This window comes from Lodderomyces elongisporus, chromosome 4 (assembly GCF_030384665.1).
Source record: "Lodderomyces elongisporus chromosome 4, complete sequence".
Lineage (NCBI taxonomy): Eukaryota > Fungi > Ascomycota > Pichiomycetes > Serinales > Debaryomycetaceae > Lodderomyces > Lodderomyces elongisporus.
In genome coordinates, this window is record NC_083676.1 from 248,154 (window position 1) to 266,111 (window position 17,958).

The 17,958-nt window shown below is 35.5% G+C and overlaps 11 protein-coding genes across 11 annotated transcripts; 4 read left to right on the top strand and 7 right to left on the bottom strand. All coding sequences in view use genetic code 12, as the record gives it.

The window, feature by feature from the left end:
• Positions 1-1,053: 1,053 nt before the first annotated feature.
• PVL30_003239 (uncharacterized protein) lies at positions 1,054-1,857 on the top strand (the record flags this gene model as incomplete). Its single annotated transcript, XM_001525787.2, has 1 exon — positions 1,054-1,857. One exon carries the CDS (start codon positions 1,054-1,056, stop codon positions 1,855-1,857), a length of 804 nt encoding a protein of 267 aa, XP_001525837.2.
• Positions 1,858-2,347: 490 nt separating this feature from the next.
• On the bottom strand, positions 2,348-3,115 carry GLO2 (Cytoplasmic glyoxalase II; the record flags this gene model as incomplete). The annotated part of the gene is made up of 1 exon (XM_001525788.2): positions 2,348-3,115. One exon carries the CDS (start codon positions 3,113-3,115, stop codon positions 2,348-2,350), a length of 768 nt encoding a protein of 255 aa, XP_001525838.2.
• Positions 3,116-3,764: 649 nt separating this feature from the next.
• SGT1 (Cochaperone protein) lies at positions 3,765-5,036 on the bottom strand (the record flags this gene model as incomplete). Its single annotated transcript, XM_001525789.2, has 1 exon — positions 3,765-5,036. The coding sequence occupies one exon, from the start codon at positions 5,034-5,036 to the stop codon at positions 3,765-3,767; it is 1,272 nt and encodes a 423-aa protein (XP_001525839.2).
• A 481-nt stretch (positions 5,037-5,517) lies between these two features.
• PVL30_003242 (uncharacterized protein) lies at positions 5,518-8,145 on the bottom strand (the record flags this gene model as incomplete). Its single annotated transcript, XM_001525790.2, has 1 exon — positions 5,518-8,145. One exon carries the CDS (start codon positions 8,143-8,145, stop codon positions 5,518-5,520), a length of 2,628 nt encoding a protein of 875 aa, XP_001525840.2.
• A 504-nt stretch (positions 8,146-8,649) lies between these two features.
• Positions 8,650-9,876, bottom strand: TAZ1 (Lyso-phosphatidylcholine acyltransferase; the record flags this gene model as incomplete). Its single annotated transcript, XM_001525791.2, has 1 exon — positions 8,650-9,876. The coding sequence occupies one exon, from the start codon at positions 9,874-9,876 to the stop codon at positions 8,650-8,652; it is 1,227 nt and encodes a 408-aa protein (XP_001525841.2).
• A 624-nt stretch (positions 9,877-10,500) lies between these two features.
• On the bottom strand, positions 10,501-10,878 carry PVL30_003244 (uncharacterized protein; the record flags this gene model as incomplete). The annotated part of the gene is made up of 1 exon (XM_061119455.1): positions 10,501-10,878. The coding sequence occupies one exon, from the start codon at positions 10,876-10,878 to the stop codon at positions 10,501-10,503; it is 378 nt and encodes a 125-aa protein (XP_060975438.1).
• Positions 10,879-11,170: 292 nt separating this feature from the next.
• On the top strand, positions 11,171-11,782 carry PVL30_003245 (uncharacterized protein; the record flags this gene model as incomplete). The annotated part of the gene is made up of 1 exon (XM_001525792.1): positions 11,171-11,782. The coding sequence occupies one exon, from the start codon at positions 11,171-11,173 to the stop codon at positions 11,780-11,782; it is 612 nt and encodes a 203-aa protein (XP_001525842.2).
• Positions 11,783-12,158: 376 nt separating this feature from the next.
• Positions 12,159-13,116, top strand: PVL30_003246 (uncharacterized protein; the record flags this gene model as incomplete). Its single annotated transcript, XM_061119456.1, has 2 exons — positions 12,159-12,848; positions 12,985-13,116. 2 exons carry the CDS (start codon positions 12,159-12,161, stop codon positions 13,114-13,116), a joined length of 822 nt encoding a protein of 273 aa, XP_060975439.1.
• Positions 13,117-13,292: 176 nt separating this feature from the next.
• Positions 13,293-13,859, bottom strand: TIM22 (Mitochondrial import inner membrane translocase subunit tim22; the record flags this gene model as incomplete). Its single annotated transcript, XM_001525794.2, has 1 exon — positions 13,293-13,859. The coding sequence occupies one exon, from the start codon at positions 13,857-13,859 to the stop codon at positions 13,293-13,295; it is 567 nt and encodes a 188-aa protein (XP_001525844.2).
• A 1,288-nt stretch (positions 13,860-15,147) lies between these two features.
• On the top strand, positions 15,148-16,230 carry MAG1 (3-methyladenine DNA glycosylase; the record flags this gene model as incomplete). The annotated part of the gene is made up of 1 exon (XM_001525795.2): positions 15,148-16,230. One exon carries the CDS (start codon positions 15,148-15,150, stop codon positions 16,228-16,230), a length of 1,083 nt encoding a protein of 360 aa, XP_001525845.2.
• Positions 16,231-16,312: 82 nt separating this feature from the next.
• Positions 16,313-17,266, bottom strand: PVL30_003249 (uncharacterized protein; the record flags this gene model as incomplete). Its single annotated transcript, XM_001525796.2, has 1 exon — positions 16,313-17,266. One exon carries the CDS (start codon positions 17,264-17,266, stop codon positions 16,313-16,315), a length of 954 nt encoding a protein of 317 aa, XP_001525846.2.
• Between the last annotated feature and the right edge of the window lie 692 nt (positions 17,267-17,958).

Below are 17,958 nucleotides of genomic sequence, written 5' to 3' on the forward strand. Positions count from 1 at the left end.
GACTTAATGTAGTTGTAAAAAAAAATGGTGTTCTTAATGTCCTCTAGGAGTCTTCTTTAAAAATTCCGATTTTGAAAAATTGCAATTTTTTTTTGTCACCGTTTTCAGCTTCTGTCTTCTCTTTTTTTTTTTATAATTTTTTTTTTTGTCTTTCTTTTTTTTTTTCAAGTTTGCCTTTCTCGCTCTTGTTGTTTTTGTCTGTCTGTATGTCTTGTTTTTTTTTCTTTGGTTTTCACGACACTCTTTTATGGCATAGCGGAAGTCTGGGTAATTTCACATTGGGTGCAAATATATGGAATGGTGAGTAGTTGAGGCAAAATACAAAGAACTTAATCATTGATATATCTTTCAAAGATTGGATATAGAAGAAGAGTTTTCTATGAACTGGATTTGTTTTCTATGAGTTTTACATTTCCTTTTTTTTTTTTGGGGGGGGGGGGGTTACTTTTCAATGATGTCTCTGCGATTGTATCGATTATTTTATAACTAATAAATCTTTATCTTCAGTACTCCTTGAAACTAATATTCAGGCTGAACTAGTTTGTCTCAAGTTAACTCACAGTTTTTTTTTAAAAACAACTATAGAAAGAAACAATTAAATAACCTCAATACAGATGTACTTTTACATCGTCGAAAAGCTATTCCAGGGTACGGTTAAAACATATTATGGGCAAAACTTGTTTGTGCTTCCATCACAAATTAAAGTCTTACGACTGAAAACCGGAGAAGTACTGCATACAAACCTCTCTCACCAAACCAAATATTCCCTTTTCCCATTTTATTTTATTTTTTTTATTTCACTTATTTTTTTTTTGGTTAGTTGAGAAAAGTAATTAATAGTTCGACGGTATTACTTTTCAATCTCCTTGATTCAAGAAATAGACAACTTTGATTGCTTTTAAAAGCTTCTTTTACTCCAAGTCCTTCCCTACTTTGACCACACCAGCTTCTCAAAGCTTTTACTTTTCATTTTCATTTTCATAATTTTCATTTTGAAGTAACAAGTTTGTGCAACCTTGAACAAATTCTAATTATATCTTGTAAACTGAAACTATGACGGCAGTGCTAGATCCGAATGCAGATTCTACTTTACCAACCCATGATCTCCCAAATACAAATCAAAATAAAGTTATTCTGCCGAGTAGCCTGACGTCAACTTCAATTACCCCAACAATTGAACCGCAAATTCCACTAAATTTGGTTCCACCATTAAACTTCTCTCTTGTCGAAGACGGGATCTACCGATGTGGGTTCCCCATGCCGATAAATTATCCATTCTTACAACAATTAAATCTCAAGACCATAATCTACCTCGGCGACCTCGGGCACGAGCCAACTGAACCCAAAAAGGAGAAGGATAAAAGGAAAGGAAATGAAAAGGAGGAACCAAAAGAGAAGGAAAAGGAAAAGGAAAAGGAAAAGGAAAAGGAAAAAGATAAGAAGAAAAAGAAAAAGGACAAGGATGGTTCAGTTGAAATTTTGAACCAGTATGTCGATTGGATTAAAGATCAAGGCTCGATAACATTTCATAACTTGCTTGTTGAAAGTCTGAAGGAACCATTCAATAAGATGGAAGAGCACGAACAAACTTTGCGCAGCTTGACCACTGCCCTCACATTGATTTTGGATCGGTCAAACTACCCAATTCTAATACACTCAAATAAGGGAAAACATAGAACGGGTTTGCTAGTTGGGTTGATGAGAAAGTTGCTACAAGGATGGTGCCTAAGTGGAATCTTTGAAGAGTACGAGAAGTTTGCATTGGGAAAGTTTGAATATGACTTGGAACTAATCGAGATTTGGCAACCGGAGCTATGGGTTAATGACGATAATAAGCCAAATTTTGTACGAATATGATATTTTTTCCCCCACCTATTTACAACAGCACCAAAGTTGATCAAAATATTGTATAAATATCTTGATTTGGTTTTTTTCTTTAAAAAAAAAACCAATTATGGTTTCTTAATGTCATCTATATGAAAAAAAATATAGTTGCAACCACGCACAGTTCAAGGCATTTAGCAATTGAGATATTACGTGAAAATATCGCTTTCAAGGATTGACAAAAAAGAAATGAGTAATAAAAAGAAAAAGGAAGAAAATATAAAATAAGATAGAATTCGAAATGCATAAACTAGAGTTAATGGAACGGTTGTTTTTTCTTCTTTTCTTTTCGTTTTGTTTTGTTTTTGCTCATACTATTCACCCTGGTATCTTTTATTTTGTCTTATTTTTCTCTTATTTTTAAAAAAAACTCCCAACAACAGCAACAGCATCATCATCATCATCTTCTTCTTCTTCTTCATCTTCATCTTCTTCTTCTTCTAACACGAGTTTCCATTCCCATTTACGAGTTGTTTTTCATTTCTCTTAACTTTGTCATCACATCATCAGCTTGAGTCAACCCTGTCTTCTCCTGAACCTGTGGGTCCAGTAATCTCATAAATGGGTTAAAATTCAATTCGTCTCCAATTGTAAATTGACCCGTTGTATGCTCGTGCTTTTGTGTGTACTCATCCAAAGCTTCGATTGCTTCATTGTCCAAAATGGTCTTGGAAAACTTGACATTGGACTTGGTATACTCGTGTCCAGGATATACTTTTGTATCTTTGGGCAATTTGGCCAAGATTTTGTTCAAGGCAACATTCATTTCTGCACCAGTGCCTTCGAAAAATCGTCCGCATCCACTGATGAACAATGTGTCACCCGTAAATACTGCTTTTTCACCTGTTTTTGCATCCTTAACGTAGTAACAAATCGAGTCCTGTGTGTGGCATGGCGTATGCAACGCTGTAACAGACAAATCATCACCCAAATCAATTACTTCTTCGTGCGACGGCGTATAGGTCACCAAAGGCGAGTCCTTACCGGCAATTATTGGCAAATCTGGGTATTTTCTGTGAAACTCTTTGTTACCGTCAGAATGATCATAATGATGGTGCGTATTGACAATTGCTTTCAATTCATATTTTGGTTTTTTCTCCTTGATAAACTCATTGACTTCCAGAGGAACTGCTGGGTCAATCAACCATGCATTTTTACTGCGGTCATCGACTAAAAGGTAGGCGTAATTATCGCCTTGGCCCCACCTCATAGGAATTGGAAGAATGTGCATTTTTCTGTAAATAATCGATTGAGCAAGTTTCGGATATAAAGTGCTTCTAGTAGTTTGTGGAAAGAAGTGACGTAGGAGCATGTGCTTTTTTTTTAATGAAAAGAAGCAATGGAACCCCTGTAAATATTTAACTCTTGATTTGAAGAAAAAAGGAAGTAAAAGAAAAAGAAAAAGAAAAAAAGATGAAAAATAAGAGATAGATCAAAAAGTAGAGGAAAGAAAAGAAGAAATGGGTTGAGTGTACAAATGATAGCAAGGGAGGAATTGAGTGCTGGGGTCTTCCGAAAGATATGTTTGTGGAACTTCGGGTGGAGCAACAAATTGGAAAGAGGAAAGGGGAAAAAAGAAAATAAAGAGAGAGACAGAGAATGGGAGAACTTTACAAATTTATTTCCGTCGGAGATTGACACAAAAGATAGCTGACTAATTCGAGACCTTTACTTGCTCTGAATACAGCAGAGAAATCAGTAAGGTCAAGTTTTGGGCACACGACACCATATCATTCAAAATGGTACAGATTACTTTATACATGGACATATATAAATATATGTATAAACATATATATATATATATATATATATATATGGTAGGTATGTGGTCCAAATTGGCGTCAAGGGACGATAAAAAGAAGAAGCTGAAGGTACAGAGCCTAAGCGCCCCACTTTTTGGCCACCATACCTTCTGGTGGTGAGGTCTCAAACTCCTTGTCACGGGCCTCTTCCCAATTAGTGGTTAAAACCGTTCCGTTACTTTGCACATACGACTTCATCATAGCCCTTCTTGAGTCTTCGTCCATATCCTTGAATATCTGCTGAAAAAATTGATTTGGTTCACCACCTTCGTTTTCTGTTTCATCTTCAACTTTGAAATTACTCCAGTCGATTTTTTTTCTTGAACTTGACGGGTAAGCAGCATGCAATTCTTCTTGTCTACCCTTGTTGTTACTATTGCCATTATTGGTCAAAGTTTCTTCTTTCTCTAACGACGGCCATTTTCCCGCAATGCTTTTTCTCAATGATATTTCTAATTTAGTTGAATATATTTTAAACCTCGACTCCTCAACGCGAATCTCAGAATACAAAGGATCAAGATTGTAGTTATACTCGGAACCGTTTGCACTTGGAAAAGAGATCGAGACCGATTTGCTCTCAAAATGCACTTTTAGCTTGTCTTCTTTGATATTCTTAGCATATATAGTAATAATGACATCATCATTGGACTGATACCAATCTTCTCTGATCTTCACACTCAACGGAGCAATCCGATTAATCTCGTCAACATTGGACTGGGTTGCTGGCTTGGAAGCATTTGCTTCTGTCGCCAGAGCTTTAGTTGTTTCTGTCTTTTCCACTATCTCAGACTTAAGCTCACTGCCCCCTTTCCCATCTCCACTGCTGTCTAAATTCAGAGTAGATCTCTCACCACCTACTACTTCAGCTGCTTCTCTTTCTCCTTCTCTTTCTTTTTCTTCTTCTTCTTTTTTTTCTTCTTCTTTGTCATCATCATCATCATCATCATCATTGTCGACATTCCATTCTGGATGGTTTTTCAAATCGTATTCACATTTATCCTTCCACATTTGTAGTGTTGCTTCTTTGCAGTCATATTCTAGTGCTTTGCTGAATTGACTCAATGCCAATTTAAGTTTCTTTTCTTGATAATAAATGATTGCTAATCTAAAGTAACATAATCCAATCTCGGATCGCTTACCTCTATCGTTGGCAATTGTAAATGCTGTTGAGATGTCCTTTTTTGCATGATCCAAATTCTTTAATTTCAGGTACGCTATTGCTCGCTTCAAATATGCTTGAAAAGCTTGTGGGTTCTCCTTAAGAGCCAGAGTGTAAAATTGAATTGCCCCTAGAAAATCTTTCGCTTGCACCGCTTCATCTCCATGTTTAATTGCTTGTTCAACAGCCATTTAGTATGAATATAGAATGTGATGACTCAAATATATTATGAAAAGAAAACAAAAAGAATTTTTAAAAAAATAAAGAATAGGAAATAAAAAAGAATGGTTATACTTTGTAGTTACTATGAATCTTGGTTGTGAAAAGATGGGATCAATCAATGATGATACCAGTTAACGCTACCAACTGTCTTTTGTATTTGTATCTTTTTTTTCCATTTCTTTCCATCTTCGTATCCATGCCTTGATTGTATTTTCTATATTAAACTTAAAAGAAGGATCATCTACCAATACTGTTATTCTTGTTTTTTTACTATTTTTTTTTACTAACTTGTAATGAAGGCATCACAGTCAATATAGTATTTACAAATTAACATATACATATATATATAACAATCTATCTTCTCCTTCAAAATAACTTTGGTGCTGTTCTTCGTTTTTGTTTTTCTTCTTCTTGATCTTTTTCTTTTGCAACCCATCGTTATATAGAATGTTAGTGAATTTTTTGTCTACTTTCACTTGGTAAGACGGGATCTGCTGCTGCTTGTTCCGGTGTGAAATGTCTAGCTTCTTCAGCTAATGGTAAACGTCTTTCGTTTGTTGTTGAACCATCTATCAAGAAACTTTCGGTAGGTCTATAACCTTTAGTTTGCAGCAATAAACCGGATTGCTCTACATTTTGCCAGATTTGAGGATATTGCACAGCAGCAAGCCTCTTAATCTCGGCTTGGGGCTCTTCCATGTAACAATAGTTGTGCATTGAAAGCAACAAATCTTCATTAACCTCAACATCATAGTCTTCAGCTTCTTCTAGTAATGCAAATGACTTATCCACTTTTCCATGATATGCTTGTGCAATCAAATATTGTCGAAACAAACTATATTCGGGGACCAATCCAAAGGTGGACAAGTTATTCCAAAACTTATCAACGTAATTCAAGTCGTTGTAAGTATAAGCTTTTAGCATAATTACTGCACTCTCTTCGTTGACACCCTGGTTTACACTTGTCGAGAGGAACAAGTCTCGTACTTTTGGTGTATCTTGCAAATTACAATATGCATTCATAATAATATTGCTCAATTCAAGTCCTTGCTCTTGGATGTTTGTATCCATTTTGAGCCACTCATGAACCTCAACCACTCCTTCTTCATACAAGCTGTTTCCAAACTCTTCTAGTAGATAAGTGTAAATCTCCTTTGTAGGTGGCTCAAACGAATGCTTACCATGTATTTGTGATTGTTCAACCATCTTATTGAATATGAGTAGAGCTCCATGCCACCTATTATTGTCACAAAAGAATTTCATGGTTGGTAAGATTCTGTCAACTGGTACATGAAAATATTTGTACATGTCCTTGTAGAGAAACCAATTGTTATTGACAGTTTTGTCACTCTTGTTTGAAATCACATACTCGTGCACAGTGTTGAATAAATTCATGTACTTGTAACCATAAGGCTTATCAATGGGTAATCGTAATTTCTCATCTTCGATTTCAGGAAGTTCGCGCTTCATCAAGGTCATACAGTCTCCCACATAGTTACTCTCAAGCAACTTGACAGCTATTGCATTTATAGTGTCTGCACTGATTTGCAGTGGTAAAGCAGTTTTCACAGTACGAAAAATTCGAAACGATTCATTAATGGGCAACGCCTCCATGACGCATTGTATGAGCTCATTCAAAGTCTTGGCAACTGAAGGATCGTTGGCAGCTTCGAGCCAATCTACATCGAGTTTGGCATCTTCAAATATTTTCAATGCAGCTTTGTGATCATCTCGGTTTATGGCATTGTCTAGAAGAGCTTTATAGAATTCAGCAGATGGAGCAATACCGCGTGAGTTATACAACTTGAGTAATGACGATACTGTTTGTGGAGATATTTTTGCAATAATTGGTACCATCTTGTTAAACGTTTCAATAGAACATGATTCTAGTTTCTGATATAACTCATATGAAATTTGTGATACATCTTCACTATCAATTTCGCAATCACGATGGTTCTCATTCTTACTCTCACCATTAATGAGATTTAATATTGTAGCTTCCTCTATCAAATACGAATTGCTTTGCAGTTTTGTGTGTTTCAAAATATCTAGTACTTTGAAAAATAGTAGCTTATTGCATTCTCTAGCTTTGTATAATAAGGTTTCTAATAAAGTCGCATCGATAGAATTGTTGGGTTTTTGTAGAACTTGTTGCAAATTGTCGAAACGTTGGTATAAACTATCCAACAAGGTATATGTCCGCTTGCTCGAACCTTTGAAATTGTTTACTTGCGACAATTCATCATTGAGTCGAAGCAAAGTTAAAAGCGATCGTATTGAAATTTTTTCAAAATCAACAGTATCAATGACATTGGAAATAAGCATATGAATCCGGTCTAAGTGTCTTTCCAAATCTTTGTAACAATGTACTTCTGGTGTTTCATCTTCAAATAATTTTTCAATGTAGTTATTCAATGCAGTAATATACGAATCTCTTATGCCGAATTTTATCATTACTTCAAATACATTCAATTTCAACTTCTGCCTCCTCTCCATCATGCTAAAATATTCCCTTGTAAAATTTTCATTCAATCTTGTTCCCAAACTCTGGAAAATGTATTCGGTATCGATATTTCGTTGCGATAGTAGGTCAATCAATAAAATAAGTGTCTCATTAGAGAGCTTGTTGTAATGTCGCAGTAACTCAGTGACTAGTTCATCGTATATTTCAGAATGATTTTTCTCAATGTCTGGGTACAATCGACGAAAAGTGTGACTCAAAATATCTATGGGTATGGTGGTGCTCGAGTTGTGTTTTCGTTGCAAGTTTTTAAACTCGCGCAATACAAAATTGATGAGTTCAACTTGTTCTTTATCTGACGGTAGAGCAATGACTTCTTGAAGAGTACTGATGATGAGCTTTCTTTTTCGTTTTAATGGTAGTTGGCTATCGTGTAAAAAGTCGGAAATTTTTGCATGATGTCTTTCCAATTCAGCATTCTTATATTGTTTTGGCTCTTCAATGATGACCTTCCACAGCTTATTTCGTCTAGAATAAAAGTTGTGTGCAACAATTTGAGTTGAATAAATCTGCCCTCGCAAGATCGGTCCTAGGCTTCCCTGCAACCGTGAGATCATGCTTTGAATTGTTTCTTTTTGGAAAATATTCTGGTATAATTTAATCAACTAAAATGTCAAAGAGACGTATCACGAGGTTTTTAATTCTCCTTTGAATCTTTTGTTTCTTTCAAAATTAACAAATGTGGATAAAACGGTGGTTGGATATATTTTCTACTTCTTCATCTTGTTCTTCTTTCGTTCTTTATTTTTTTTTTCTTTTTTTTTTGGCTTTGTTATACATATTTTTTTTTTTTTTGCATCAATTGCAATAAATCAATCGCGCTCGAAAAAGAAAAAATACATAAAAGTGAAGGGGAAGGATAATGAAGGAAGAAAGTAAAGAAGAAAAAGGGAAATAAGAAAGAAACCCAAAAAAAAGAACAAAAGAACAAAAGAACAAAAGAACAAAAGAGAAGTGGGTGATAACATAAATCCGCAATGTTCTCAATTTCCATTGATTATATTTACAAAATACTCGATATATGAGTGATCTAGTCAATTCTAAGTAAATTCTCTTGGATCTCATTTTTTTTCCTTAGGATCAAAATCTGGCAAATGTGATTGGAGTCGCTTGATAGCCCAATTCTTCCCAATAAATTTGACATCCTCGTCACTCATTCCTTCAGTATTGGTATAGATTTTCCAAAATTTAGGGTCTTTAAATCTTGGATCCTCGGGTTGAAAGAGTGGAATTGAGTTTCGTATTTGCAAAACACTGTCACGTAAAAATGCTGCTAAAGAGCTTCTCAATTGTTGTGCCTTCTTGCCATTCATTAACTCTTCAGATAAATCAGTTGGATGGTATTTATCAATATATTTCAGTACAAGTTTCCGCCAATCCTGTCTATATTGTTCGATCTTGGTATCACAAATCATGTCTCCAATGGTCAAGTGAATCTCTGCTCCAACGTTTGCAGGTAGCCATCTTTTAATACCCTCTTCTGCACTATCCTCGGGCGCTACTTTTTCGAATCCGTATGTGAAGATGGGTACCACCACAGGTGCCCTGGTAGATTCCAAAATTAATCTACTTACACCCCACTTGAAATATCTCATAGAGTTACTGTGTGGTTCTTGCAATTGTAATACAAATCCTTCGGGAAACACGTGAAACCAGGAGGTTTTAGATCTTATAAATGGGTTTTTCGACATCAACACATTAGTGCCCTCCGGTGTCGGTTTGATGAACTTCACCATCTCCGTGTTTGATTTATTGTGGTAATTATTTACAGTCTGAAGCAAATTTGGCTTTGCCACATCTTTGACGCCGGGGGTAAATTCCAAGTCCAAAGTATCATCGGGACTCAAGATTCTAATTGCAGCATCCAACGAGCCTTGAAAAGGACCTTCTCCAAATCTCTTTGTGCCTAAAATCTTGCCCAAATTGAAAAACCAACTCTGGATTGCATTTGAAAAACATATGTTGTGGGCACCGAACCCCCAGCGAATTGTGTCAATATCGAAATGGAATCGCCACGGTAGTGCTGCATAAAATGCTGGGTCATCAACAACGGACATGTGATTCATTACCGTTAATAATCCTCGATTCTCCTCTCTTGCTTTGGCCAAAGCCATGTCTAGTTTCTCTATATTGTGCACAAATGGTTTGTAAAGGGTGTTTAAAATGATTTTCGAGCCCGTGATCATGAAGAGACATGTTGCATGAGACGCATAGTTCCAAAGAGGATTGGTTCGCGGATATTCTGAAAGAAACTCATCTCCACGTCTAAGCACATCCGGAAATGACATTTTAATAAAAAGTAGAGTGGATATATGGAAGGATGATGCGGGAAAGTGATGTGAGATGCGATAAGATTTATCTTAATAAAAGCAATATCAACAAGGGATTCAATTAATTCGTATATTGTAGCTAGGATGTGGAACTCGAGAAACGTGGAGAAAGTAAAGAAATGTGAAATTTTTTGAGTACTGGATTCTATAACACAAAACGAAAAAGAAGAAAAAAAAAACTTTTTCTGATGGGCTCGAATTTGTTTAATAAGTGCTTGGTATTATATGCAACGTGGGAGAAAGTGGTGAAGAGAGCAAGAAAAAGGAAGTGAGTGAGTGAGTGGGTGAGTGAGTGGGTGAGTGGGTTAATTTATTTATTTGTTTGTTTGTTTCTTTGTTAGTTGGAGTGTCTTTATTTGAGTGTGAATATGAGAAAAGTAAAGGATGTTCCATTATGAGTTTAACAACAGGTATTTCAACTCAACGTCACTCACGCAAGTACATCTAGTCTTAATTGTGTTTCACCATTTATTTTTTATTTTTTTTTCATATTTTTTTTTGGTTCCATTCCTATTTCTTTATATTGTTTGTTTTGGTTTCCTTTCCTTTCGCGAGTCTTGTCTCCCAAACCAGAAGGTACTATTAGTTTAATAAGATATGTTTGTATTCCAAAGTGGGAACATCTTTATCTGGCTTTTCATCAACTGTCTCGAGCAAGCTGTGTATCAATTCATCAAAATTCGCCACGCTTAAATAAGCACTTTGACCAGAAACCGAACTGGTATCTATAAAGTCATTGTTATCAAATCTGGTTTCCTTTACGTTATTGCAACTGTTTGCTTCCGACTTTGATGAAAGATTACTCACTTTATGTTTCTTGTCCAACTTTGTCGTTATGCACGCTTGAAGGTGTTGAAATTTGACATCTCTTTTCAATCTTTCTCGAACTTGGTCAACCATCCACTCTTTTTCTTTCGTATTAAATTTGTTGTCAAAACAAGAAGTCATTCTCATTAGCATTGAATAAGTATATGTGAATGAAACCTTACAGTACTATAAGCCTTTTATTCACAACTTTTACAAAGGAAATTCTTAATTCAATTGGTTCTTTGTTATTTATTTCTTCCTTTTTCTTTTTCTTTTTCTTTTTTTCTATTTGTAAACGAATAATCAAAATTTGGTTGCAAAAAAATTCAAAGCAAACCAAAAGAAAAGGGAAAAACAAACATTTATAGTAAGGTTTAATTAATCATACCTTGCTTGGGTAAACGAACATTAATTCTTTATCACAATTGTGTAAAGCAAGATCAAGATGATTCTCAAAGAATTTCCAACTAAAGATTCCACAACTGTACACCATTTGCCTATAACAAGATTGATGCTCCAAACTTCAACCGCAGTTAACGAAAACCACATCAGAAAGCTCTTAGAATTACAAGATAACGAGTGCATTGACAGCATAGAAGAGAAGAAGCCTGGAAAAGGTCTTTCTGATATGATTTATCAAAGGCTCATTAATGTTGTTGCCGCTATTGCTGAAGAACTTTACTCTACCCACAAAATGTACGATGTGAAACAATATCCTTTAACATCAATATATGAATTGAATATATACGTGGCTGATAAGTTCCCTTTTCTATTCTACAAGCCAGTATACCCTTCCTTGTGTGAGCAGAGAATAGAAAAAATTAAAAAGGATGATATCAATGCAGAAGAAGAAGAAGAAGATGATGACATAGATAAAGAGTCAGTGTTGTTTAAAAAAAACACCAGTAGTTGCAATCTGAACTGTACTCAGTGTTGCTTAATCAAGAGGGTTCCAAAATTCATCGAGTTCTGGCCTATAACATTACTTTTGAAAGATGCCTACATTACGGTTCTTAACAATAAGCTCAAAGATGTTGACTGCAGAGTAAGAATATAAAAGACTAATACAAGAACCAAATATTGTGCTTTTCGGATTAGGGCAACGTTAACAGTTGTAGTAGCATTATGGAGAATTACTGTAAAACACGCTCACCAACTTTATCAAGAATGTCGCGCGTTTTTCCCCTCTATTACATAGACTCTAGTACTAGTAATAGATTGTTAATATATATACAACTGGCGCGAAAAAACGGTGAATGCAACACAAAAAAGACTAGAAAAAAAAAACTAATAAAAAAAAAAAACAACCAGCTTCTCGAGCCGAAAAAGGTAAATAAACTAAGTTCCTTTCTTATGATTATATCAAAAACAATCTTAAAATCATCAATTATCAATATTATCGAGAACAGAAACAATAACTATGAGGACCTGCTATGAATAGGAGAACTTTTATTAAATCAGAACATTTTAATTTAGGGGAGCCGTTGCCATTAACATACGCAACAACAAACCATCAGAACAAACCACAACAATCACAATATCCGCTAAAGCAACAACAACAACAAAAACAAACACCTTTGCAGCCACTGCCACGACAACAAAGCAATCGTTTTGGGGTACAGGATACTCTATTCACAAATATAAGTGTTCCCAAAAACAGGAGCCAGACACCATATATTGCAAACAACACAAACTTGTCTCGCAACTCACTGTTGGTACGACGAAAAAGTTTAAGCAGTCGGCATTCATCAAGCAATGGTGGAACATTAAATACCATTAATTCAGGATATATAAGAGAAAAAATTGAGCAACTAACGCACCAAATCAACGAGTTAGAAACTGAGCAAGTGAATCTTGTTGTGCTTGATGCAAAACTTGATGAAGTGATTGAATTGGTGAAGCAGTTCAATACAACCAGAACATTAGAGGATGTAAAGAATGAGTTGGAACATGAGCAAGAGGGAATAGACATAGACAAAAGAATAGATCGAAAAGATGAAAATGTAGTAGAAGGGGAAGGATTGATTGAGAAACCGAACAAAAATATCGAGGAGATGACCAATGACGCTAAAGAGATTGAAGAGATGTTGAATGAACTAGAGCAAAAGAGGAAAAATCGAAAAGTACTGCAGCACAGAACAGATGCTGCACGCTCATTCTATGACCATTTCAATATTTCCATTCACGAAACCAACCGGTGGCTACTACTTGCATCTTTCCTTGTTATCCTTTTATTAGTGCTAATGCTGCCTCTTGCAGAAGATTTTAAGTATCGATATTGCTATTACTTTTGTTGATATCTGGATAATGGCTTATTTACAGCTTTTGACGCCCTCTAGTCAAGCTACCAAGAAAACATTATTTCTTGAAGCAGTCTTGAAAATGAAGTAAGAAAAAAAACAACCTTCCCCTTTGTATTATTATAACCATTATATTTATTATGTACACAAATAAAACAATAAATGTTTAATTCTTTTACTTCTTTGTTCCGTTATTGCTTTCTTTCTATATTTCTATATTTCTTTCTTTTTCCTTTCCTTTCAACAAATTACTTCCATCTCATCCATTTATGTATCGTAATCATTCTTTGGAGGATATGTAGAGTCGCTATTAAGATATGTGTCAATAGCTAAACTGAAAGCTGCAAAACCTGCGCAACCAACAAAAGCCGCTTGAGGTCCGGCTTTGATGGCCAACCCAGCCCCAGTGATGCATCCGGCACTAACGCCATTATAAAGATCGTGTTTAGCTCTAAAACTCTCGATTGCACATTCTACTCCCGAATATACCAAACCAATGTATCCGAAATTCTTTGCAGAAGAGTACGATCGCTTAGCCATATCACCAAATTGTAGTTTCATTTGCTGTTTAAATGGTAATTCACTAATGTGCTTCACCGAGTCTGTTCCCACAGGCACATCATAGGCCATCGATGCCATAAAAAGACCAAAGAAACCACCCAATGCAAACCCACTGACACCCGCCATTGCAGTTTTTCCTGGACACGATTGCATAAAACTGATAAATTGTTGTGCACCAGCTTCGGCTTGTTCTTCTTGTGTCATTTCCAGTAGAGCTTTGGGTGGAGGCTGTGGGCCTTGGTATACACCCCATAATCCATTATTCAGATTCATAGCAAAAAGATACGTATAATGGGTATGTGTTTAGTGCTTGATGCTTGATGCTTAATGTTTAGTGTTTAGTAATGGTGGTTGTAGTGATGGTGGTAGTGGTGGTGGTGTTTGTGAAGTTCGTGGCAGCAAATCCAGACAAGTAAGATGCTTTTTGGTGGTTGTTAAGTAAACATTTTCAAGATGATAAATATTGGTAAACTGCATATACTGAAGGAAAAATTACTTTTTTCTTTTTCTTTTTTTTTTATTTATTTTTTTTATCAGTGGAGACAATACATTTGATCTGTTTTTCTCTTTTCTTGAATGTTGAGCCCCACAGATACAGACCCACACGCACTGTAAATAGAGAAAGCGAAAGAGTCAACAGGGCAGAGCAGATCAAATCGATTCAAGGAGCTCGAGTAGTTCTTTTGCTTTTGCTTTCACTTTTTCTTTTCCTTTTTTTGTTTATTTGTTTTTTTCTTTAAATAGACAATTCGGAGACTTTGGCAACCTCATACAGACTATACACTTTTATCCGCAATCTATCATTCAACTAATTTACGGTGTACAGGAAATGAATCTCTCAATACCAAGTTCTTGCCCCCTCCCCCCTCATTATACTACGCTAGATGTTATCCTTATCAGAACTAAACAGGGTGTAATTTAAATTCAATAGCCAGTTAATGAAATTTCAATAGCATTGACCCACTTATTAACAATTTATAATCCATAAACATCTGTTGCAACCACATATCAAATTTGATTCACTTTTTTTTCTCAAATGATGAAATCACCAAAGCTTTCCATAAAATTGCTTCTACTCAACTTCCATGCTATTTTTCCTTTATGTTTTTTTTTTTTCATTTCTTTTCTGATTAATTAATTTTTTTTCCTTTTATTGCTATTGTCACTGGTAGTGGACATACAAATGGCTCAATTTGAGTTGCTTAGCAAGTGAAAAATACGATTTCTTCATACGCCGTTTTAGCAAAACTCGGCCGCGAACAAATATCCTCTCACCTAAACACCCCCCGTACACCCACACCCACACCCACACCCACTCCATTGACTATCTCCGTTGTGCTCGCTTCAATTCTCCAGGTCCACGCCGCCGCCACTTTTGTCAATTTGATGCTCAAATACCTTCTTTCTCTTCCCTCTTCCGTCTCCGCAAAGTACAACTCGAAATTACTTTTTTTTTTCCACAAACAACATTATCTAAACCATTATTACCACCATTTCAGATATATACCAAAGTAAATCCACTACTGATCATCACCATCACCACTAAATTTCAGAATCAAAGATGGGTGCAATCACAAGATCCAACAAATCTGGCGCCAAGACAGCAGAAAACACGTCTCAAGTGTATCTCCTCGCGTCAGATATACCAAATGACATCAAAATCTCATCCACTGATAGTAAGGTAACAAAGCCCAAGTCCAAACTGAACCCAAAACCGTCGAAAGCTTCTAGCTCTTCTTCTTCTTCTTCACCAAAAAAGGTTCTACCCAAATCCAAAAAGTCAATTGAAGAGTTTATGGATCGTGAAAATATCCCTCTGGACCTCGCGCTCCCGCAGAAGTTTATCGACTACCATACCCCACTGTTTATTGATGGTTTGAAGTTTTGCATTTCGCAAGATCCGACATTGTACCCCGTTGTTGTTTGTCAAAACTTTGAAGGATTTGGATCGAAAGATTTTGACAAAAAATTACAACAAGCCGATGACGATAGAATACATTTCATTTGGTACAGTTTGATTCGATCCGTGATTGCACAACAAGTCAGTGGCGCTGCAGCCAAATCGATTGAAAACAAGTTTAAGAATTTGTTTAATGAAGGGGAAGTGCCCACTGCGAAACTCACACGGGAGATGTCACTGGAACAATTGAAAAGTGCTGGTATTTCTGGTCCTAAAGTCAAGTATGTTGAGCATATAAGCCAAGTATTTACAGACCCAAGTAGCAAATTATGTGATTTGTCATTTTATGCAAATGCCACCGTGGAGGAGGTGTACGAAGAAGTATGTAAATTAAAAGGAATCGGGATATGGTCAGCAAAGATGTTTGCGTTGTTTACGTTGGAGGAGATGGATGTGTTTGCGGAGGATGATTTAGGTGTAGCTAGAGGAATGGCAAAATACCTTCAACAGAGACCGGAGATGTTGCTGCAAGTAAAGAGTGCAGCAAAAGGAGACGAAGATAAACAGAAACGATTGAAGAAAAGATCAAAGTTTTTCAATAAAGACAACTCGAAAAGAACATGGAACCCTGTGCATGACGTGTATGTGCTTGATATCGCTGAGAAATTCAAACCGTATCGGAGTGCATTTATGATGATTTTGTGGAGATTGAGCTCTACCAATATTGATGTACTAGAAATTTGATATGTATATATATGTATATATATGTATATATATGTACTTATATGTAGGTTTATCCGTGCCGTAAAATTTAATTTGAGGGAACTTAAACAACATTTGTATTTATCAATACTACTAGAACAAGTATTAACATCATAAAGATTGAATTCACTCTCAAACGTGCCATGGAATTGGCGAGTCCACTGCCGCCTTCGCCACCGATTTCAATAATTCGTGCTCGTCGCTGGGCTTGCAACTGCTTCAGTCTCAGCAACTCTTGTTCAATTTCTCTTTCGCCGTAATCTAGATCTTTTCCCAAACTGGATACCAGTATACCTTTTAAACTCTCTTTCGAAGTTTGTGTCTGAGCAAATGGATACAAAAAACATTCACTAAACTTTGTTGGTTTTTCCTCGTGAGTACTATATAGTGTGGGCACCTTTTTCTTATTTTCAACTATCAAATTCGGTGTTTTTGTCAAGTCGTTGGAAACACTAGAAATATCATGGTGTAGTTTTTTGTTGGAGTAAGAACTTTCAGATGTACCTGTACTTATTGCAAAAGTATGCAAAGTCATCGATAAGGAAACATCTGTTGCCTCAGTGTCGAAATTTGTTATTTGTGCTATTTTGAGATGGCTTTTTTGATGTTTGTTAGTTGGTGTTGGCAAAACACTTCTGCAAATTTCATTTTCAAAATTATATTTATTACTAAATTGACTGCTATCCTTTTCTTCTTCCTTTTGCAAAGTTTTCTCGTTTTCCTTTTCAAACCCTTTTTGGTTTGCTGGTCTGCAAAGGTTGAGCAGGAGTAGTTCTTCTCTAGATTCCTTTCTTGCTTGACTTAGTTTATCAGCAACTTTGTTTCCATAATTGTTTGAAATCTGTATATTGCGTTTATCGTTTTGGTTAGAATTGGAAACAGATGTTTCTACACTATGATACAAGTAGGGTGTGAATCTACTAAATTTGTATTTGGCAAAGGTCCTGGGGAGGCCAGCTAAAGGCTTATCGTTGACAATTATATTCAGCCCAGCTGCAAATTGAAGGAAATGAAACATAAAGACTAATATGAAAAAAGGTTTTTGAACGTGAACATGCATTGTTTTTTTGTTTTGAATAGAGTACTTTACAAAAAGTATGTATAATTGATCCAAAAGAAGCTTATTGGTGGAAATATAGTAACTTCCCCCACCCTTCTTTCGATTTTGTTTTTTAATTCTTTTTTTGGTTTCTCCAGTTTCATTTTTTCTTTTTTTGGTTTTGCATTTATATAATGCCGCTCCAGTATTTTGGTATAATCTATTCTAATCTAATTATTATTTACATATATATATATATATGTATTTACATTTTTCGATATGCACCTTTGGGGTATTGAGCTCAAATTATTTTCTTTTTTTTGATTTTTTCTTTTTTGTTATTTTGTTATTCTCTTTGTTATAGTGTTGTTAGTATTGTTATTGATGTTTATGATTTATGCCATAATGTGTTAATGCTTTTAGTCTTTAATTTCTCTTCTATTTTGTTTGATAGTGAATTGACTTGCGGAATGTATTGGTTAATTTTAATTGTTGATTTTCTTTTGCAGCCATTTCAGTTTTGACTCAGGCTCTGGATTAAAAAAAAATTATGTGTTTCCTTTTGTGCCATATTTTTATTTTGTATTTTTTTTTAAAGAAGAAAAGAAGGGGCCCTACGCCTCATACTCCTAAGTGAGTTTCCAAATTTGGTTCGTTTTTTTCAATTTCAA